The sequence below is a fragment of the Aquarana catesbeiana genome, linkage group LG02 (genome assembly GCF_042186555.1).
Source record: "Aquarana catesbeiana isolate 2022-GZ linkage group LG02, ASM4218655v1, whole genome shotgun sequence".
NCBI lineage: Eukaryota > Metazoa > Chordata > Amphibia > Anura > Ranidae > Aquarana > Aquarana catesbeiana.
The window spans coordinates 436,127,105-436,151,211 of record NC_133325.1 but is presented as its reverse complement, the minus strand read 5'-3'; the positions used below and the strand labels follow the sequence as shown (position 1 = coordinate 436,151,211).

The window sequence follows — 24,107 nt, the reverse complement described above, 5'->3', positions numbered from 1 at the left end:
AAAAAAACATTGCTGTAACTGCTGATCACCAGGTGAAAACAGAGGCAAAAAAGCCTAAAAAAAAAAAAAAAACACACAAATGCAGCCACCACATCTAATGATCGGTAAGCTGCAATATATTACATTTTTGGTTCTAGGTTTAATATTGCTTTAACCACTTCAGCCCCGGAAGATTTGGCTGCTCAATGACCAGGCCACTTTTTGGGATACGGCACTGAAGGATACATGCGACACTGTAAACAAACAAAATTGACGTCCTTTTTTCCCACAAATAGACCTTTCTTTTAGTGGTATTTGATCACCTCTGCAGTTTTTTGTTTTTTATTTTTTGCGCTAAGAGCGACAATTTTTGGAGGAAAAAAAAAAAAAAAAAAAAAAGACACAAATATCTTTTACTTTTTTTTGTTTTCCAAAAAATTATTTTTTTCCTCAATTTAGGCCGATATGGTACCGATATGGTACCAAAAAAAAAAAATCACTATAAGCGTATATTGATTGGTTTGCGCAAAAGTTGTAGAGTCTACAAAATACGGGATAGATTTATGCCATTTTTATTATTATTTTCTTTTACTAGTAATGGCGGCAATCTGCGTTTTTTATCGGGGCTGCGATATTGTGGTGGACAGATCGAACACTTTTGGGACCATTGACAATTATACAGCGATCAGTGCTATAAAAATGCACTGATTACTGTATGAATGTCACTGGTATGGAAGGGGTTAACACTAGGGGGAGATTAAGGGGTTAACTGTGTTCCCTCACTGTGTTCTAACTGTAGGGGGGATGGGACTGTCTAGGAGGAGAGAGAGAGAGAGATAGATCTGTGTCCATACTTTGTATGAACACACAATCTGTCTCTACTCCCTGAAATAACTCGGACTTGTGTGTTTACACATAAAGATCCCAGTTCTCACTCTGTCACGAGCGATCGCGGGTGCACTCGCATCGCCTCCGGGCACACGCTGTGGGCGCGCCCCTAGTGGCCAAAAGGAAAAGTGACGTAAGGCAACGTCGATTTGCCCAGCCGAGGCAACCTGCTGCAGTAAAACTGCGGCGGCTGGTCCAGAAGTGGTTAATTCTTATTTGCACACTTTCCTGTCCTATGTTGGGATCCTCTACACCAAAGATAAACAGTTCTAACCCAAGATACCAGCACTGGATATTAGTGATCTACATTTTTCTTTTATATCTATATATCATAACTCAAACAAAATCTTGACTCAAACAGCATTAGCATCATAACCACAAATGAAGTAAAAGCACCTTCTTATAACCACAGTGGTTACAATGGTTTTGTTTAATAAAGTGTCCTTTTTTTTTTTTTAAATAAAAGACATATTTCAAAAATGCTGAAAACAACACAACGCAATTTCTTATCTGAATGAAAACTTATATACATCTATATTGTCTTTTAGAGACATTAAAATCAAATTCTTTACAATGTTCTCAGAGGTTTTCAGGCTGTCAACACATGACAGAGTTTACTTTTCAGGTTCTTATGAAAAAAAAAAAAAATTTTTTTTTAGATTAGATTAAACAGTTTTTTTTTTTTGTTCCGATGTCTCAATATGCAGCTCACTAGCTGTCAGTACCCTCGTCTTCTTCATCCTCATCCTCATCATTTTGTGGTTTGTCCACTTCTGATGTATCTGAAAACTCATGCAAAACAACATACTCCCTGCTGCTAAATCCAAACTTCAAAACATCTTTTTCTTTCAGCTCATAGTAACGTTGTGGATCAATTCGCTGGTTGTTTAAGTAAGTGCCATTTCCCGATCCAAGGTCAATGATGTAAGGCCTGACTCGTCTTCCTTTGGTCCCATCAGTGCGTGTAAACCCAACCACCCTAAAGAGACAAAACAAAATCGTTATTCTTTAATTTTCTCCTTTTCAATATAAAAGTCTTCTCAACGTCAATTTTACCGACTAAAAACAATGTAGAATTTCTTTAAAAATAGTAGCAACTGCCCTTTCAAGTCAGTCTTAAAGCTGGACTCTGGACAAATTTTTCTGCAAATTTAACTGCTTGTTTTGGTCTAGGGGTCTAGAGAGCCAAGATATACTCACCTAATCTTCTGATCTTCCCAGCGCAACACCGGTTCCTCTGGCTCCTGCCCCCCCGCGGTCCAGCAGTCTGGTGCAGGGACTGTTCCTGACGTCATCACACCCATAGACCGGCTCTGGACGTGAAGACATCAGGAAAAGTTCACCGCTGGAAGTGGGGGAGTGTCATTTTCCAAAGGATCGGAGGGGGGGTTATAGGCGCAGAGTTTTCTCCCCTAGACAAAATATGCAGTTAACCCATGCAGTGCAGGCACAGCCCCACTGCATGGGAAAATAAAAAATAAAAATTTGCCTGGCTTTTAGCTCATCTCCTGTACAAAGCCAAAATAAGTGAGCTGGAGCTCTGGACAGATCACACCCCTAGTAGTAACGAAGTTTAAATTAAAGGGTCTTTGCTTGAGTCTCGACCTTGGAATGACATTGCCCTACAGCTTCCCCACTTATGTTTGGCATCAGCTAGTATATAACATTTGCAAACAAATACAAGAATTACAGAAATTTTTTTTTTTTTTGACCAAAATATGACTGCTGAATAAGTACATTGTATAAACATTTGGCCAAAAAAAAAAAGGCTCCTTAACCTACTTAAAGTGGTAGTAAACTCAGTTTTACCACTTGTACCCACAGGTAAGCCTATAAATGAGAAAGAAGGGGATATTTGTGCTAACCAATCAATATATACAAAAAAATATGTGCACAACTGATATAACTAAATAAAGCGCGAATAAATGCTGCACCTCTATAGGTCAAATACCAAACCTAAAACCAATATTAAGAAAGAACAAGATGCGCAAAGAAACTGCTACAAACAATAATAAATATTGCTGTTTTTTTAACTGGGGCTTACTACCACTTTAAAGAACTAAAGGCATTTTTTCTTTTCGGATAGAGTGTGGGAGAGTTATAACCAGGTCAGGTTTATATTTCTGCCATCTGTGTCCCATTAAGGAGATTTCCCTTTGCTGTTACATTGCCAAAACAGGAAATGAGAGGAAATCCTTCCAAGCAAAGGCAATCCCTGGGTGTCCCCAGAGCCACCAAAACTAGTGTCCTCATTGGAAGATTTCCTCTCAATTACAAATCTGTGAAGAATCCAAAATTTGGGATTTTTCTTTGGTGAGAATAGTAAAAATTACAAATATGGAGGGTCAATCTTCCTAACAGGGGCACAGACAACAATAAAAACCTGACAGGTATTGTAATCTCTCTCCAGCTAACTAAAACTGAAAAAAAAAAAAAAAAAAAAATTGCCTTTAGCTATACTTTAATATCATGTATTTTTTGTTTAAAACACTCTGGAGTATTGTATATAATATATGGGGTTAAGCCATAAAACAAACACTTTAAACAAAGAGACAGAATTTAAATATGCTTTTAAGATATATTGCAGTGTGTTGTCACTGCAACCATTTTACCAGTGCTCAGAGGTTAGATGGGGAGAACCTCTCTCCTACTTGAATCTGTATGGTTTGATGTGACTGTCTCTCTATTTCAGCAATACCGACTGAGCAAGGCCAGCTGTAAAAATGCAGATTCAACAGGAAGAGATGCTCCTCAAGTGTAATCTGTGGGGCTGGGCGGTCAGTTTGATAGTCAAGTCCTACTCTATATATTATGAGCTCCTGTATAAATGAAGTTTAGAAAGTAGTGACATTTTAAAAAGGGACAAACTGAGTACCTGTTCTGGCACCAGTCCATATTATAGCATGGAACACTGACTCCGCAACCTTACAATCAATCACACACTACAGATTTATTCCATGAAGGGCATACTTTAATCCAATAGGAAAGTAGGGATTGCCCTTATGTAGCACCTCCATAATCAATGGAGAATCATTAGCAGCTTGTCAGTCCATTAGACAGGAGAACAACAAACCTGCAAAAAAACATCCAATCAGCATTTTATTAAGGAACGACAAATACTGGTTGGACATAACACAAATCAGATAGCAATATGCGCATTTGTAATGTTCCTGTCTTAAAAGCAGCTTGATTACCACCTGTGTCATGTGGATTAGAAAAAAATATATATATTATCAGTGTTTTACTTCATTAGGTGCTAACAGCATACGAGCTGGGGTTGGTTACACGGATACCGATACAGATACTAAGCATTTGCACGAGTACAAATGCTCAGATACTAAGATTGATACTTTTTTGTGTGGTGCGATTTATGCCTATACAAAATGAATAAGCTCAAAATGCACTGCAAAGAATTGCATGTAATTTGAATGTGATGTGGGTTCCCCCACTGCTCCTGTGTGAACCCAGGCATGTCATAGTGACTTCAGCCTTGGCAATGGGGAAAAACAGGAATCACACCGCCTTTCTGTGCAAATCACATGTGATTCTTTGCAGTGCAATTTGTGCCCAGACATTTTGTGTGGGCTCAAATCGCGCCGCATGAAAAAAAAAAAAAAAAAAAAGGTATCAGTAACTGGCACCGGTTAGTACCTGATAAAGCCGGTAGTCACTTAAACAGTTATCGATGCATCCCTAATATGAGCTGCCCAGCTCAGTCTGAATTAAAGACACTGGCAAAATGACAGCAGATGTCAATAAAAGAATTGTTTCACAAAGGAATCAAAGAAATGCAACTTATGTTCAGCTTAGTCCAGGAAGGAGATAATATGCAAAGAGCGTGTAACCAAACGAAAAAGAAATATTCATCCTGTAATCCTAACAATAATAATTGAATATGGATTCTGACAGGAAAGAAGCTCAATTTTTCCTTAGGCCTGAATCACAAAGACATTCGAAAAAAACAAAACGCTACTTTATAAAAGCATTAGAACTCAATTCTCACCGATACTGAAGGACAGCATGTTGCTTGGAGCAAGAAGGATGATCAATTGGTATATCAGCAATACGCCTCTGCCTACCCAGGAGGTATGCACTCTGACGATGAATGTACATGACTGGAAGGGCTTCATCATTCTTAAATGGGTACAGGCGCCACCGTTTCTTAGGAACACGAGATTCTGGTGGTTCGCTGTATTTTATAACAACTCCTCTAAAAGTATTTGTATCTTCAAGTAATGCCCCGGAAAGTCCAAAGTTTGGTTTTTCTTTCTCTTTAGCTTTCTCTTCTTCAATATTATCTCCCTCTGGATTTTCAATCTCTCCTCCCTGCTCTTGCCTCTGGCGTCTTTCCCTCCTTCTGTCATTGTGGAACTCCCTTTCTGCTCTCTGCTCTCTTATATGTTGCTCTTCACGATCCCTTTCCCTATGCCTAGAGTGGTTGTGATGACCTCTGATGCCTGCTTGGTCTCTGTGACTGTTTCTTCTGTCATCTTTTTCCCACCTCTCTCTGGGTTGCTTGTCATCATGAGTTCTGCGAGTGTGTTTTTCTTTTTCCTTTGGAAGAAAAAAAGTAAACATGTCTAAATCGATTAACAAAATTAATATTTTGTCAGCCAAAATTGAAACAAAAAGTTTTGAGTAATATTGCAACAGTAATTATTAGTTAAGCCATCTATAAAAGATTGATTATTATTAGCACTGATCACTGCAATAATGTCATTGGCAGTCAATCAGTCACACTATTGCAGTCCCATTAGAAGTCGCTGATCACCACCATTAGTATTGTAATAATATATATATATATATATATATATATATATATATATATATATATATATATATATATATATATATATATATATATATATATATATATATATATATATATATATACACACATATATATATATATATATATATATATATATATATATATATATATACACACACACACACACACACACATATATACACACACATACACACACTGTATTTATTGGCGTATAACACTCACTTTTTCACCATGAAAATTGGGCGCAAATAGCGTGTTATACGCCAATACTTCAATTTCAGCTGCCTGGGGGGGACGAGTGCCATCAGATTACATACAGTGAGAATCTCCTGTTTACTAGTTTTTTCCTGAAACTTCCCTCTTAAAATGAATTTGCGTGTTATATGCCGATAAATACGAATATATATATATATATATATATATATATATATATATATATATATATATATATATATATATATATATATATATATATATACACACACATATACATACATACATACATACACACACACACATACACACAGTACATATACCATAGAGTTTGTAGACACTATAAAACTGTCAGGAAAAAAAAAAAAAAAAAAAAAAAAACACAACAATCAATCAATATTTACTTACAGTGATTTTATTTTATTTTTTTAACCAAAGACATGTAGCAGAATACATTTTAGCCAAAATTTCAGAAGAATTTTTTTTTTTTTTTTAAAGCAGGAATCCAGCGACCAATCTTTTTTTTTTTAGGTCATTGAGACACTTTGCTAATCCCAAAATAATACTCACAGTTTGGGTGTAATATTTCCGCCTCTGTTTTCGTACTGAAGAATAACTTAAAAAATGTGATGCTGGCTATTTCCATCTTGCTTGTGGGCATGTGAAGCCCACAAGCATTGATTTCCTGGATGCAGTGAATGCTGTTCATTCACAGCTTGTTCACACGCATGATCATTGTTTCCGCACTGAATCTTGGGAAGCCTGACACTAAGCTCCCAGGAGACAGTGCGGCGCCGGGCAAAGGCAATAAACACGCCTACTCCCATGGGAGGAGAGACAGGAGGTGCCACAATAAAAGTACAATATAAAGGTAATTACAGCAATAAAAAAAATGTTGTGCGGCATTTGAACATCTATGCAATTAACTGAAGGGGATAAGATTAAAGTTAAAAATTTGAGTGGAACCACGCTTTAAATGATGTTATTGGATATGTGTTTTTTTTTTTTTTTATAGCAGAAAGTCAAAAAAAAAAAAAAAATTTAATACATTTTTTTAATTTTCAAAATGGGCCATAGTTTAATTTACAGTGCATCCGGAAAGTATTCACAGTGCTTCACTTTTTCCACATTGTATTATATTACAGCCTTATTCCAAAATGGATCAAATTCAATTTTTTTCCTCAAAAATCTACAAACAAGCAAAGAGCACAAGAAGTTATTAGCCAAAACCAGCTGCTGACAACACCCACGCAGATTAGAGGGGAAAAAAAAAAAAAAAGGAAAACCCAGTTAGCCTTACCAGTAAATGTATTTCCGGGAGTCTTCCAGAACAGCAATCCAAGTGAGAATTTGCTCCAACTCTTCGTACAGGGAGCACAAGCAGAACAATTGAAAAGCCCCCTTGTCCCTAATTGAGACGAAAGCAAACTGCCTTCACCAGTGCACAAGGGGAAAATAACCAACTTAAATAAGGGTGGGAAGTAAGCTGTCTATCCTGGAAGAGCCCTAAAAATACTGTTCCCGCTAAGACTAAAACAGGGGACTTTTGCATTCATCTTTCAGTACAGCAACATAAAAGAGTAAAGGCAAGTAACAAAAAAACAAAAAACAAAAAAAAAACAAAACACACACACGACCATTTCCTGTAGAAACTTCCTAGAACTTGTTGCAAAAAGGACCTCTGTTCTAAAAAGGTACTTAAAAGGGGTTGTAAAGGTATTTTTATTTTTTAAAATAACAAACATGTTAGACTTACCTTCACTGTGCAGCTCGTTTTGCACAGAGTGGCCCCGAACCTGGTCTTCTGGGGTCCCTCGGCGGCTGTCTCAGCTCCTCCCCGCAAGAACTAAACACCTTCATTCGAGCTCTCTAGCATGGTGTTTAGTTCTTGTGGGCGCGCTCCCGTTATACAGCCGCCGACTGTATCACTCAGCCCCGCCCCCCCGGTGCACCGTGTCATTGGATGTGATTGACAGCAGCGCGAGCCAATGGCTGCGCTGCTTTCAATCCATCCATTCTAGCCAATCAACGGCCAGGCTGAGCGACGAAGAGGATGTCGGGAATGAGCGCTGGACTTTCGAGGGGTCAGGTAAGTAAAACGGGGGAGGCTGGGGGGGCCGGCATTGTTGGATGTTTTTTCACCTTCATGCATAGGATGCATGAAGGTAAAAAAATGTGAACCTTTACAACCCCTTTAGAAAGTAGCCTGACTAGACCAAATAGTTTGTAGATTTGCTCCACTGATGTTGCCGCTTTCTTTGACCACAATGTTGCCAAAGATCTGGTCAAGTGAGGTACTTCTTCCCTATATAAAAAAAATATAGTTCGCTTTATCTATCTGGCAAGCGTGCTTTTATAGACCTGTAAACCTTCTTTAATGTCACTGAACAAGATAAGAAGATGACTTGATCCTCTAAAGTCTCTTGTGATATCTAGGTATCGAAGGAGACATCCCCATACAGCTAAAGCAACGAAAGCTGTCTTTCCTAGGATTTTGCAGTTTGTGGAGAAAAAAAAAAAAACACAACCAGCATAACTGCCTAAATTCTATGAAATATAATGGCCACCACATAGGGTCTGGCTTCAACATAAGCCCATTTGGAAAAAATCAGACAGTTTCAATGATGGCTACAATTTGTCAACCTGTAGATCTGAAAAGTTCTTATGGGGCCACCAAGGAGCAAACAATACAAGTTTGCACTTGGACAGGCTTAATTTCTGCAGCAGCTGGAAAATCTGCAATTCCCTGACAGATTGCAAGCTGAAAATCCAATTTTGGGGCTGAGCATCTATTTCCAAAGGAGTCTTTTCTATCTTGATAGCAAAGAGTAATATTTTGCAAACAGATCTCCTGCAGGCATTCTCCACTTGGTAAAAATCTGCAGATATACCTCTGGATTAAATTCCCGGTTGCTTTGACGATCTTTCCTTTGACTGAGGATGTCTGTTACAAGATTTCAAGTGTTACTAAACCCACAACAGTAAAATCAGTCTGTATATGCAGCATTGCATGCTTGTTATACTCACGGTGGAACCTAAGGGGTTAATACTCTGCATTGTGTAAAAATTTGGATTTTTTCTACAGCTTACCTGTAAAATCCTTTTCTTGGAGTACATCACGGGACACAGAGCTGTCATAGTAATTAACTGGTTATACGCCACCTATAGGTAAATGGACACTGGCAAACCAAAAAGACAGGAAGTCCTCTCCTATATAACCCCTCCCACACAGGAAGTACCTCAGTTTTGTAGCAAGCAATAAACTTCCCAGACAAAAGGGGAGGGATCTCTATGTCCCGTGATGTACTCCAAGAAAAGGATTTTACAGGCAAGCTGTAGGAAAAAAAATCCTAATTTCTTTATAGTACATCACAGGACACTGGGATGTCCCCAAGCAATACTTTGAGGGGAGGGAACCCATTATGATCAAAGAAACACCATTAGAACAACACAATCTATATTGCTGCCTGCAGTACACTGCGTCCAAATGCAACATCCTCCTAACATTCACTTGATAAAACCTAGTGAATGTATGCACGGAAGATCAAGTAGCAGCCCTGTAAATCTGAGCCATCAATGCTTGATGATGAACTGGCCATGAAGCACTCACTCTTCTGGTAGAGTGTACCCTTACTGGAAAAGACAGGGCATTACCCCCTAATCCATACGCCTGAACAATCACTTGGCGGATCCATTGGGAAATAGTTGACTTAGATGCTGCCTGTCCCATCTTGAGACCTTCTGGCAATACAAACAGAACATCCATCGTCTGCATCTGAGCCGACATTCTCAGATAGACCATACCACATCAAGCGAATGAAATAATTTCTCCTCTGCAGACTGTGGATTCAGAAAAAAGGAAGGTAGAATTATATCCTTATTTATTTAGATGAAAACTGTACACTCCCTTGGGCAAAAATTCTGGTTGTGGCTGCAAAACCCCCTATCCTAGTGCAAGGTCAAATAAGGTTCTTTACAGGACAGAGCCGCCAACTCCGACAACGTCCTGGCTAACGTCACTGCCACCAAGAAAACAAATTTTCTTGTCAAAAGAGGAATCTGCCGGATAGGCTCAAAAGGCTGCGTCTGTAAAACTCCCAGGACTAAGTTTAAATCCCAAGGGCACAGAGGCGGCTTGACCGGCGGAAGCACACGAATCATCCCCTGTATAAATGTTCGAACTTAGGAGTGAGAAGCAATAGGCCCCTGAAAAAAATATTGCTAAGGCTGAAATTTTAATTGTACTTCAGGCCAGATTCATATCCACTCCTTTTTGCAGAAAAGCCAGAACTCTTCCGATGACACCAGGCAATATAGGATTTCCAGTCTCTATAGTAGATACTCCTAGAGACTGACTTCCTAGCATTCCACATGGTAGACAATACTGACCCAGAAATGCCCCGGTCTTTTAAGATCCTGGTTTCAACAGTCAAATCGTTAAATTTAGAGACGGTAAACAGGTGGAATATCGGACCTTGCGAGAGCAGATCCGGATGGAGTGGAAGAACCCATGGGTTTCCCACTGCCAATCTTACATCTTTGCGTACCAAGTCCTTCTGGGCCAGGCTGGAGCTACTAGGATCACTGGCTTTCTCTCTTCCTGCGTAGTAGCCTTGGCAACAGCTGGATTGGAGGGAAGACATATCAGGGAAAACTGATCCCAGGGAATTACCAAGGCACCTGCCCCTAATGAAAGTGGGTCCCTGGTTCTGGAAACGAAAAACTGTCTAGTTTCCTGTTGAACCTGGACGCCAGCAGGTCTTCATCCGGAACCCCCCATCGGCGGAAGATGCAAAGAACTTGGAATTTAGGGACCACACCCCTGGTAACATTTGCTGGCGACTCAGAAAGTTCGCCTGCCAATTCTCCACTCCCGGAATAAACACAGCTGATAGGTATGGAACAAATCTTTCTGCCCAGGTCAGTATGCAATCCACTTCCTTCTGGGCTGTCTGAGTCCTGGTGCCTCCCTGGTGATTGATGTATGCCACAGCTGTGGCATTGTCTGACTGGACCCTCACAAGACATCCCTGTAGTCTGGAATCCAGAAGCTTAGGGCCAAGCGAGCTGCCCGAATCTCGAAAATGTTGATGAGCAAGTCCCTCTCCCTCTAGGACCACCCTCCCTGGATGGTGGCCTCCTCTAGGACTGCCCCCCCCCCCCCCCCCACCCCATCCAGAGAGACTGGCGTCTGTTGTCACCACCCTCCAGACCACAGGCAAAAAGGACTTTCCTTTTACCAGATTCTTGGTTATCATCCACCAACTGAGACTCTGACGCACTTTCACCCGAAGAGACACGTGCCAGTCCAGAGCCAGGACAGTCTTGTTCCAGACAGACAGACACTTGTTCTGTAGTGGTCTGGAGTGGAATTGTGCATAAGGGACTGCTTTGAGGACACCATTTTCCCCAGTAGCCTCATACACAGGCGAATGGAGGAATATTTTTTCCCCCTTTTATGAACTGTGTGAGGTCTTTCATGGCTCTGACCTTCCATGGTGGCAAAAAAACCTTTGCCTTTACCATGTCTAATATTAGCCCCAGATATTCTAGGCGTTGAACCGGCTGCAGGGCTTATTTTGACCAGTTCAGAACCCAACCCAGACGTTCCAAAAATTGAACCGCTCGAGCTACACTCTGCTTCAGGTCTGGAACCGTTTGATCTATCAGTAATAGATCATCCAGGTATCCTGCAACCGATATTCCCTGAGATATTAGAACTGCCAATACCAGAGCCAGTACCTTTGTGAATACACGAGGTGCCGTGGCTAACCTGAAGGGCAGCGCCACAAACTGAAAATGTTGGTTGCCTACCGCAAATCGCAGAGGTATTTGATGGGATCTGCATAGGTACATTGATGTCTATGGACGTCAAATATTCCTTTCCGTGCAAGGAGGCCACAACTGAACGAATTGACTCCATCCGGAAAGAGCGAATGTTTAGAAACTGATTCAGGGCCTTAAGGTCCAAAATAGACCTTACATCTCCACTCGGCTTTGGGACTAGGAAAAGATTTGAGTAAAAGCCCCCGAATCTCTCGTTGGCTGGAACCTTTGAAATCACTCCTTGTGACCTTAGATGATCTATTGCCTGAAGAAAATACTTTTTCTTTACCGGATCTATGGGGACGTTGGACCTTAAGACCCGAGGGGGGGAGCCTCCAGAATTCTATTATGCACCCCTGAGACTGAGACACCATAGCAATAATTTACCTGTTTCAGATCACTTCTTTCCAGGCATCTGAGATCTCTAATAGCCCCCCCCCCCCCACACGCATGGGTGGGGGCATCCCTTCATAAGGAGGGCTTGGGACTGGCTTTAGGGGGTCTCTGGGCCCAGGGCTTTTTCTGCCCCTGGCCTTGAGGCTTTCCCCTAAATCCAGATGGCTGAGGCCATTGAAACTGCCTGAAATTAGAAGTGCTGGGTACTGAAGCCCTAGACACCTTAAAAGGAAGGTTGTCTGCTCCTCTTCTTAACTGGTAAAAGCACCCCCTGAAATCTTCTGGATATATTTATCCAGATCTTCTCCAAATAGCCGCTCCCCGTGAAAGGGGAAACCAGCTAACTAGCCAGGGGTTTCAGAAGTTGACCCCTCAGGCAATAGAAGGGGCCAAGATCCTGGAATGAACAAAATAGGGGCTACCTTCTGGCTAAGCAGACATGCACAAATAGGGGGGCCGCTGAAAGCCATTCCATCAGGAAGATAAAAACAAACATTTCTGCTGCTCCTGGACAGTAGACACAATCTAAACTGAAGGCCAGGAGGGGTGCGAGAGGTTTTTCACTTGTTCTGCTTGTATTTCCTGTAGGGGGAGGAAGCAATCACCTCTCATGTTGCTGTCCTGGAAGATGAATAGGGAGAAGTACATTTAGCATAAAATTACTAATTTAAAGCAGCAGAACACTTACAGATATGTGACAACACCTAGACACCATCTTTTCTTCCATCCTTACAGGAGCCTAGTAGGATGCTGACACCATCAGGAATATGCCACCCACTCAAGTACACGATTACACTGAATACATTAGGATACCAGGTCTAAGAAAAGGAAGGGTTGCATGGTGATAGTCTACACCTTGACTAATATGGCAGCTTGTTTTAGCCACACAGCACTGTGTAATAGGTAAAGACATGGGTCCAGGCAAAAAAGTAACTGCTTTGCCTACTGTAAGTACTATATCATTCACACTGGATTGTCTCATACGTTTGAAGGGTGAAATTACTTGCACCTAGATCGGTGTAAATAAACCACAGTGAGGATAACAAGACACTTTCTTGACAGTTTTTCCCCACCAAGTATTAATTTCCTACTAATCACAGCATTTTCACCACAGTGTGAAACACAGACATGAAATGATTTGGAAGAACAGCTTATCTGACAGGACTGCAGACATGAAATAACCGAATAGAAAATCTTAAGACCCAAATCGTTGGTCCTGTACTGACAAGTATTTATTGATTCATACACATTTCCAGATTTGGTCAATTTCTATGGTAAGCACAGGTGCACATTTTCTATCACTATCTCTATTAGGAATGCACAACAGACTCTCATTGAAGCATTCGGAGTAGTGTTCAAAAATGTAACCGATTACTATTGGTCGATCATGCCCAGATCCAGGGCTAAGAACCAACCCAAACCTTTATTTGGTGACCATTAAACAAATAGAAGTTACCTTTTAATGACAATATCACACAATTACTGATACTGATTGCAACAAATGCAAGAACAGAAAAAAAAAGTGAAATTTTCCTATACACCTTTTGGTCCAAATTTTACAAAAGCAGCCCTTCAGAAAGTTTCTGTAAACAGACCTACAGGAGGTTACTGTATATGTTCTTTACACTAACCATCTTGATGCCTTTGCAACATACAGCCCCAAGAAAAGGACTGAAGTATAGATGGCTACGTTCACTGTGCTGACTGCAGTGTTTAACAGGGATATATCTCAGAATGGACATATTTATACTTCCCTTCCTCAGCCCTCTCCATTCACGCTTCCTGGTTGTCTCCTCGTTGTAATATATAAATAAAATACATTTTAAAATATGGCATTGCAGTTATCACACATAAATTTTAAAGGCTGGTTGTACAGATACAAAAACTACATCATTTGCTTTTGCAGCTGTAAATACAGGATGCACTTTTTGCCCTTCTACAAGTTTTAAAACAGGCCCTTTCATGCTGAATTTACCTGCTTTATTTTTACAGGAACAGGAGGTGGACTTCTACTATCACTTCTGTTTCTCCTCCTTGGGGACTTGCTTCTCCTGACATGGCTCTTTTTCTTTTTTGTTGGTGACCTAAAAATAAAAATAAGGGTTAGAATAAAAAAAAAAAAAAAAAAATTCCAAATGCAAGGAACCCTAAAATTCTGACAAGGCAAGCATAGGTATGATTTATTTTGTAGTATTTGCTGCAGGCTCTTCTCTCAGATCCTTGTGCATACCATGGGGTAGACTTATTCCCTGTACACATGAGTGGAATTTCCGTCGGAAAAATCTTGGATGTTTTTTCCGACAGAATTCCGCTCAAGCTTGGCCTGCATACACACGTTCACACAAAAGTTCTCTGAACTTTCAACTGTCAAGAACGCGGTGATGTACAACACTACGACGAGCCAAGAAAATGAAGTTCAATGCTTTTGAGCATGCGTCGAATTGTTTCCGAGCATGCGTGTTTTTTTGCGCGTCGGAATTGCATACAGACAAACAGAATTTGCGTCAAGAACTTTTTCCGTTGGAAAAATAGAGAACCAGCTCTCAATCTTTTGCTGGCGGAAATTCAGACAGAAAAAGTTGGATGGAGTATACACACAGTCGGAATATCCGACTAAAAGCTCACATCACACTTTTTTGACGGAAATTCCGACCATGTGTGTGCAGCATTAGAAAGCTGGAGGAAATGTCAATGGACTACGAATCTCTGAAACTCAAGCTACACTGACAGCTACAAGTCCGTTTGCCACTGTGCAGGATGAGACTTGTAGGTTATTCAATCACAGATCTTTGTGAATAAATGATGTGCAGGCTGCATGCTGTCAGAAAGAAGGGGGGGGGTTACGGTCAGCCTAGCACCAGGTTACACCCTGAATATAGGTGCAACGTGCTCTAAAAGGCGGGGTTAGCCTTTAACGGAACAAGCTAAAGCTAACTAGTAATTAGTTACTATACATCGATGCTTCAGATTCGGTCCAATTCAGTTTTAGTAAAACCGCATTAAGTTTGCAAATAGTTTGACTGTCTTTATACATGATGTAGCAAAGCAGCAGCACAACCACCACCACACGCTCTCCACCTGTTACTAGATGTTAACCTGATCACTGACAGACACCTAGCAACCCAGTGGAGACGACAATGTGCACAGCCTGAATAAGACGCTATGGGATAAGTCCCCATCACGTCCGCTCTCTCCTTGTGATTGACAGCAGGCAGTTGGCAGATTCCACAGCCAATAGCAGGTCGTCTATTGGCTATGGCTCTGCCTATCAATCACAAGTAGAGCAGAACTGAAAGGGGAACTCGAGTCTCAAAATCTCCATCAGGCTCTGCCCACCCAGCTAAAAAAGCCCTCAGCCCCTTTGCTGTGTGTGACAGCTGCAGCGGCAGGGAGAGAGCACAGAGGAATTATGGACGCTGTAGTCTCAGTGCATGTCTGCACACCATGCTTGCCCCCAAAATCAGGTACCTGTTTCCACCAAGTACATGAATCTCATTTGTTGTGTGATGGTATGATGAAATTTTAAAGAATGTCGTAGACGCTACTTATGAATTCCCCGGTCTGTGTATCTTTTATGATACGCAGCGGTTTAGCTTTTTTTTTTTTTTTTTTTTAAACAGGAAGTGGGTATTGTCAACTTTTTCCCACCGAACACTGTAGCACTACTTCACATAGTGGCATTTTGTTTTAGGGGTCATTCATAAAAAGCAGTGTGCAGTATCTCATGGAGTTATCCATATTTAACGGAGTAGAGAGTGCTCTCTAAATGAGGGAGGGAAGGGGCTGGTCATAGGACTGTAACATGATTGGGGTCGCCTCCCAACCCCCCCCCCATACATTTTAATAGGCTTCACTTCCAAATCATTTGGAGCGCTAAGCACATTTTTAAAGAAATTACTGTACTTTATAAATGTGTGATCCACATACCAGCACATTATGGCAGATTTAGCTGTCAAACATGCCTCCAGTGCTGCGCTGTCACCACTCCCGCTGCTCCCAAGCACTTCTATCTTCACCCACTACTTTCTTCTGGGTAACATGTCTCCAGTTGCTGGAACGGCCGGCCCATGACGATGTCACTCCTGCGATCGCGCAGTATCATGACAGCACAAAGTGGATACCGTAAACATAGTCTGAGCTGTGCACACACGGCTCAGATTGAATTACTGCTCACCCTGCTCTGCACACAGTCTAAGTTGTCCTGATAATCACTAGGGGTGCGCATCTTCACTGGCCTCGCGATTCGATTCGATTACGATTATCAGGTCCACGATTCACGATGCATCACGATTACTGCGCGCGGTTTTCATCCAAAAAAATTAAGTAGTCAGAAGAACTCCATTTTTTAAATTTTATCTGTTCTTAAAAAAAAGACAACACTCCTTGCATGTAGCAAAGTGTAAACAGTGCAGACAACTTAAAGAGGAGCTCCAGACTGCCCCCAAATGACTACAGAAGATGGTCAGAGACTACAGAAATGGTACAGGAGATGGCCAGAGACTGCAGACATAGAACAGGACATGGTCAGAGACTGCAGACATGGTACAGGAGATGATCAGAGACTGCAGACATAGTACAGGAGATGATCAGAGACTGCAGACATGGTACAAGAGATGATCAGAGACCGCAGACATAGTACAGGAGATGGTCAGAGACTGCAGACCTGCTGGACATGGTAAGGGAGGTGCCAGACTGTCCTATCCAAGATGAATAATACCCCGCCCCCCTCACCACTAACCTGTCCCCATATAATAAGATTACCATAGCGCTCCCCTGCCCAGTGTCACCACAGACCAATTTCCATCCTTCTTCCCCCACCTCTACACAGTGAACATGCAAATAGGGCAATAAATCAAAAAATTGTGTGCAGAGCTTTGTGGTGATAATAAATGCACAAAAAAGTCTTACTTATTCAAAGTAATTCCAGTGCTGAGTGTTCTCTGCTGTGTTCAAATCATTCACCAGAAATCAGGAATGGCACAGCAGAGAACACTCAGCACTGGAATTACTTTGAATAAGTAAGACTTTTTTGTGCATTTATTATCACCACAAAGCTCTGCACACAATATTTTGATTTATTGCCCTATTTGCATGTTCACTGTGTAGAGGTGGGGGAAGAGCAGAGGTGTCCTCCATGCGGCCCCCTTACCTGGCTTGACATGCCGCGGCTCCACTCTCCTCCTTGGAGCTCCGTGCTCCACAAGCTGGCCACCGCCACTCTTAGCAGCAGCAGCAGCTCCATGTCCCCGCGAACATGCATACAGCGTCGCTCCTCGCAGGGCAGCAGGGGGATGACGTAAGTCAGAGGCAGCATGAAGGAAAAGCCGGCGCGGCTTACTTCCGCGGCTCTTCGGCGGCTTTCGGCTCCCTTCGGTTGTGGAGGCGGGGCATAACGCAGTGCGAGGATGACGTCATCCTCAATCGATGCCTTAAAGCTATAGCATCGATGCCGCATCGTGGAAGGTCGGATGCCGATGCATCGATTCGGCGATTAATTTCAGCAGCCCTAATAATCACTGAGTCTCTAGGGGCCGATCTGTTGCCAGCCCAAAGATTTACTGCTTGTTGGGGGGGGCAGGGGGAGGAAGCATCAGGAACAACACAGCCTGTGCGGAGGGAACACAGATTAGGGAGAAAGAAAAGCAGGAGAGGCAACAGAACAAACTCTGCTGCAAGGGTGACACAAAAAAGTTAAACTTAAAAGAATGGTGTCCATCTCTCCAATTCTATCTCCATTCTCCCTTATGGGCAGCCTGTGAACTTCAACACCACAAAGCTTCTGTCATCCTTCCTCTCTTAACTGTGCCGAGACATACAATCAAGGCTGAAATGTACATATTTTAATTGAACAAAAAATGACCAAGGGGTGGTGGGGTGTAGTTTCCAAAAAGGAAGTGACTGCTCTGGGCTTCAACAAAATGTCAGCCTCCAGCAGGAAGAAAGCAACGCTGGAAGAGCAGTCACTTCCTGCATGTGAAATGTATGTTTTAATCACTTCCAGACTGCCCACTGTCGTTATACGTCGGCTGCTTGAAGAGGGGTATTGTTGTTATAGCAGCAGCTAGCTACAATAACCTTGGTATCCTCATCTTCAGCGGGCGGTCCGCTTTCAGATAAAAGTGGTCTCTGTGGCGGATTTGCCGCGAGATCACTTTTGACGGCTGGGGGGAGAGGGGACCACTGGTCTCCGGTGCCGCTGGCGGAGGCAATCACGTCCTTCTCCATGGTTAGATATGGAGATGAGTGAGGGAGAAGATGGCCCCCACTGATCTCCATACCATTGCAGGGCAAAAGCGACGTCAAAACGTCACTTCCGCCCATAGCTCCTAAAGCAACATTTTTTTTTTTGCATTGTAGTGTAAATATGAGATCTGAGGTCTTTTTGACCCCAGATCTCATATTTAAGAGGTCCTGTTATGCTTTTTTTCTATTACAAGGGATGTTTACATTCCTTGTAATAGGAATAAAAGTGACACAATTTTATTTTTTTAAAAGAACAGTGCAAAAATAAAAAAAGGTAAAATAAATAAGAAAAAAAATTTTAAAACGCGCCCCGTCCCGTCGAGCTCGTGTGCAGAAGCAAACGCATACGTGAGTAGCGCCTGCATATGAAAACAGTGTTCAAACCACACGAGGTATCACTGCGATCATTAGAGCGAGAGCAATAATTCTATCCCCAGACCGCCTCTTTAACTCAAAACGTGCAACCTGTAAAATGTTTTAAACATTGCATATGAAGATTTTTAAGGGTAACTGCAGACGGGCACAACACTGGATCAAATGAGGGCTCAAGTAAAAGGGGAAGGGTGTGGGAATACCGATGCCTAAACATTTTTACCATAATGCAAGGAATGCATTATGGTAAAAAATGTTTAGGCTTTAGAGTCACTTTAATTGCTATAAAAAAGTTATGGGTGAAGTTACCCTTTAAAGAGGTTCTTCACTCAAAAAAAAAATAAAAGTTAACAGCTAAATACAGTAGCTGCTGACTTTTAAATCATAAGAAATGTACATGTCCAAGGATCCAGGTGCTGTCCTCACCTGAGTTGACTCTTTGGCCATCTTTAGGTCTAGGCACTGGCATGTTTACTTTGGGAAGGCAGCTGTGCTGCACTTTGTTAATGATCAGAGTGAGAAATGTCACTGCCACGCCATGGGTCTCCAAAATTGGGTCCGAAGCTTTATTCAGCAAACACATCTTTACAGCAATGTTTCGGAGCTACACAGGTCCCCTTCATCAGGCATGTGACGTCACATGTCCAATGAAGGGGTCCTATGTGGCTATGAAATGTTGCCATTTGCTGTAGGGATGTGATTGATGAATAAATCTTTGGGCCCAGTTTTGCAGACTCATGACGTGCTGGTGACATTTCTCACGTTGACTGTTCACGGTTCCAGTCCTTGGTCACTTGAGCACCCACTTATACAGGAACATGTGCATTGGCACTTTGTGGATGGTCCCACAACTTTCTGGGACCTATGATGTGTCACAGAAGGCAGCAGGGAAAGGGGGCAAACTTCGGATTGCACCACTGTGGCAATCCGATCAGACATGGAAGAGGGTACCTGTTGAAGAAGGTACCCGCTCCCCCCTGCTCTTTCCCAAAAAAAACCCAAAAAACAAAGTGTTAAAACTTGAAGGAGGGGGGAAAGGGGACAGACAAGCAGAACTTCTCCTTTGGGTAAAGTAATGGTATGATCATACCTCTGCTTTATATGTGCAGGGCCTGAATGTCACTTAGGGTTTACATCTTATGTTAAAGAATGGTTTAGGACGGTTGTTGGCGGTTTTTAAGCAGACTTTACCGTGTGTGTCTCTAACCTTCCATTCACCCCCCGAACACACCGCGATGGTGTCTCACCTGCTCCTCCCCTGGTGCTGTGGTTGGGGGGATTCTCCTCCGCTGCTCCCTGAGCTGGAACTCCGCCGTGCCCGGTGAGGCCTAGGCGGGCTCACCCTCTCCTTCTTCACCGAGACCGTCTCCGGGCTGTGCGGCCTCCTCTTCCGGTGCCTCTCCTCCTCCTTCAGTTCTTTCATAGCTCTTTTACAATCCCGGGAACACTTCTGCCTCCAACAAGACCACTAGCCACCCTCACAGATACCAAGCGAACTCCACAAACGGCTTGGCCTCCGGAAGCGGCAAAGCATGCCGGGGGATTGACGTAATCATACAGAACACTGGACAACAACTTCCGGGTGTGCGCAGAGTATGGAGGAGATCATGTGACCCGCGCAGGGCGGAAGTCCCTGTGTCATGTGACCTATGTTCTGTACTGTACGCTGTCAGCGTGTAGGTGTTGTGAGTGAGGCTGGAATGTGTGGAGCATCTGTTGCATGTGAGTTGGGGGAACTGGGTTTAATGGGCAACAGTGGTACAGCGTTGTACGATGTTAGCTAGGCAGAACGTTTGGATATGCATTATTGGCACAACTTCTACTTTAACCAGGGATAGTTCTAAAAGAATAACTTGTGCACTGCCCCAAACTCAGGGGGGCTGCGTTTGGGTCGGTACATAAGTCCCATTATGTATGTAATAAGGGGATTTACTTATATACCCATACAGCTGTGGCTTTAGCCAGTTTATGATTGATATGTACAGACTGGGCTGCACTACTGTGTGATCTACCTCACACATCAGGTGTCATTCAAATTAATGGCATCTCGAACGCGAGTTCCGCGTTTTGTCATTGACACGTCAGCGCTGTCAAATCGCCGGCACATCTGCCCGAGAGTCAAAACGCTGTAGTGTGAATGCAACCTGAAGGCAGTTTAAAGGCATTTTAGTGCTAGAAATAGCACCTGTAAAGTGCCTGAAAGCTGCTTTCCGAGTGCTTTCACACCCGGGCGGTGCGCTTACGGGACAGAAAAAAGTTCTGCAAGCAGCATCTTTGGGGCAGTGTGGGAGCACTGTATATACTGCTCATTGGAATGAATGGGCAGCGCTTTCGAAGCACCTGAAAAACCCTTCAGAAGCACAGGAGTTTTTAACCCCTTCTTCGGACGAAAAGCGCCGCTTAAACAGCGCTGTCTACTTTCACACTGGGGCCGCAGGTCCGTTAGTGGTAAAGCGCCGCTCATTTTAGTGGCGCTTTACCACTGCTTAAGCAGTGCTTTTGAAAGGGGTTAAAAACTCCTGTGTTGTGGCGCCCTCGGAAACGCTGCCCCTGCATTTCAATGTGCAGGGCTCCCAAACTGCCCCAAAGATGCTGCTTGCAGGACTTATTTTCTCGTCCCGCCCTAGTGTGATAACACTCGGGAGGCAGTTTTCAGGCGCTTTTTCAGGTGCTATTTCTAGAGCTAAAATGCCTGAAAACTGCCTCAGTGTGAAAGAGGTCTAAAATGAGCGGCACTTGATCGCTAACGCACGGGCGGCCCCAGTGTGAAAGGTGTCTAATGCCGTGTACACACGAATGGACTTTTCGACAGCAAAGGTCCGACGGAACGAATCCGCCGGACAATCCGATTGTGTGTGGGCTTCATCAGGCCTTTGCTGTTGAAAAATCAGACGGACTTTAGATTTGGAACATGTTTCAAATCTTTCCGACGGACTCGAGTCCGGTCGAAAAATCTGTTCGCCTGTATGCTAGTCCGACGGACGAAAACTGACGCTAGGGCAGCTATTGGCTACTGGCTACGAACTTCCTTATTTTAGTCCGGTCATTTGTCATCAGGTTCGAACACGATCGGACTTTGGTGTGATCGTTGTTTAGGCAAGTCTGTTGCGTCGGAACTCCGTCAAAAAGTCCTTCGGAGTTCAGTCCGCCGAAAGTCTGCTCGTGTGTACATGGCATAAGTCTGCATTCACACTGGCCATTTAGGCTGGCATGAATCGTTGCTAATCCTGTTCCCTATAATGACAGGTCACAGGCAGCTGTAGGTAATTGCAGCTGTCCTCACAGCCAGTAATTGCCTGTGGTTATCAGTGGCTCTGCAGAGATCTGCAAATAGCTGTGGCCACTGGCGTGTCATAGTGTCTGGTGTGCAGTGTGTTCTGGGCAAAATGAGTGCAGTGATGATGCACCAATCTCAGCACATCACATTTTTTTTTTTATTTTGAATGAACTATATTGAGATGTCAGACGTCTCATAAAGTTCAATTGCTGGCCATAAGCTGTAAGGCAGTGGGTGGCTTTGCACTGTGCTGTACTGCACACTGCTATTTTTAGGTGCATGCCAATGCAATGCAGTGGTGTGAGCAAGGCATATAGAGAGATGAGGCATTTTGCCGTGCCTCTTGGTGGGACTGCACTGGAATAGCTGCCCAACATAATCCCACGGCATGTGATTTGAACAGACCCTTACTCCAGAATTTAGAAATATGCCGCTGTATGACCCTTTTGCAGCTTTGTACAAGAGGTCTAAAACTACATGTCTATAAAAGACCCCATTCACACAGCCATAATAAATGCTTTTACAACAGTTTTTTCCCCTTTCGTCTTTCAGGACAGCCACCATGAGAGAGAGTCTCCTCCTCTTCCTCTAGGAAACACTGCGCCAGCCCATAAATTCTTACTTCCCCCTGCCAGACCTCAGTATTAGTGTTTCCTCCGGGGGGAGACACTGTGCAAGGAGCCAGGCCACTCAGTCAGGGTGACTGTGGCCGATATTTGTGATTTTTGATCATAAATGGGTAAACGGGAGCAGGGGCTTCCTAGGAGCAAGGGGGTATTTACCCCTCTTTCACTTGCCACCCCATCCTAGCCGAGCGCAGCTTCAGGTTGCGGGGGATCCCTATCGCGGCTACAGGGCCGCAGCAAGCAGGCGTTCGCCCTTCCCTGTACACTGTACAGGCCGTTCGTTTTGGAACTAGGCGGGCCGGACGACGTCATTTCCGGCGGAAGGGCGAATGCTTGCCTTTGACCCTGACTTCCGGTTCCGGGTCGCAGAGCTGATAGGGATGCCAGGCACAGGCTGAAGAGGAGTCTGGGACACGCACAGGCAGCGTGGGACTCGGTAGTAGCAACCACCTGCAGTCATGTCGGAAGCAGATGCTCAGCCAACGGACACTACCTCCAGCCTTCCTAAGGTAAGAGCGCCCTGGGGAAGGGCACTTTTTATCTGGGATTGTTCCTCCATGTATAGTTCCTGGCATGGGGGGGGGGCAGACACCCTGGGTGGTCAGGGGGAGGGAGGCTCAGATCCCCACATATTAAGGAGAGTCTAGTGCACTCCCAGGGTTGTGTCCTAGTTTAAAAAAAAAAAAAATGACAAAATTTTTTTTATTTTTTTCATGTATTTCAGAAAGCTACAGAGAAGTCTAAGTCTACACATAGCTCTAAGAAGAGATGTGCCTCTTGCAGGGACACATTAGGGGAATCATGGACAAAATTCTTGTGTAGGGAGTGCATAGACTCCCTTGTTAAAGAGAGGGACTCGGAACAGGAGTCAGGACTAGCAGCCTCGGTAAAGGAGCTCTCATCCACCTTTTCTTCATTTAAAGCCTTATTTGAAAGGTTTCAGCCTCCCGTTAATCCAGTTCCCCAGGACACAACCCCACCTCAGGCTCAGGGCTCTGCTCCTGCCCAACCTGCAACTTCAGTTAGGGCAGAGGAAGCTCCAGGCCCTTCCGGAGTGGAACAAAGACAGCCAGACAGTTCCTCTTCCGATTCCCAGGATGGTTCAGAGGGGGAGGACCAGGACGGGGAGTCCGGAAAATCCTCCAGATATAAATTATCCCTGGAAGAGGTAGAGGACCTCTTAGGGGCTATTTATACAACCCTCGGTATTCAGGAGGACAATAAACCCCTGACCCTTCATGACCAAATGTACAAGGGCTTGGGGGAACAAAAGAAAAAAGTTTTTCCAGTGCATGAGGTACTGGTTGAAACTATTAAAAAGGAGTGGCAAGACCCCGAAAGGAAGCCCTTTTTTTCTAGATCCCTAAAGAGGAGATTTCTGTTCTCAGAGGATCCTGCATCTATCTGGAATAAAAATCTCAACTTAGATGTGGCCTTCTCCCAGGTTTCCAGACACACGTACCTGGCGTTTGAGGACATGGGGGCCTTGGTGTAT

The 24,107-nt window shown here is 43.4% G+C and overlaps 2 protein-coding genes across 2 annotated transcripts in view; one reads left to right on the top strand and one right to left on the bottom strand.

Annotated features, from left to right (window-relative positions):
* Positions 1-1,282: 1,282 nt before the first annotated feature.
* Positions 1,283-20,289, bottom strand: SNIP1 (Smad nuclear interacting protein 1). The gene is made up of 4 exons (XM_073615524.1): positions 19,957-20,289; positions 14,070-14,178; positions 4,871-5,421; positions 1,283-1,846 (listed from the first exon to the last, which is right to left on the bottom strand). The coding sequence occupies exons 1-4, from the start codon at positions 20,130-20,132 to the stop codon at positions 1,579-1,581; spliced, it is 1,104 nt and encodes a 367-aa protein (XP_073471625.1). The 5' UTR covers positions 20,133-20,289; the 3' UTR covers positions 1,283-1,578.
* Positions 20,282-24,107, top strand: part of AIRIM (AFG2 interacting ribosome maturation factor) — a 31,045-nt gene continuing 27,219 nt past the window's right edge. Inside the window, exon 1 of the mRNA XM_073615525.1 lies at positions 20,282-20,431. The gene's annotated coding sequence lies outside the window, so the exon portion shown is untranslated. The remainder of the gene's footprint in view (positions 20,432-24,107) is intronic.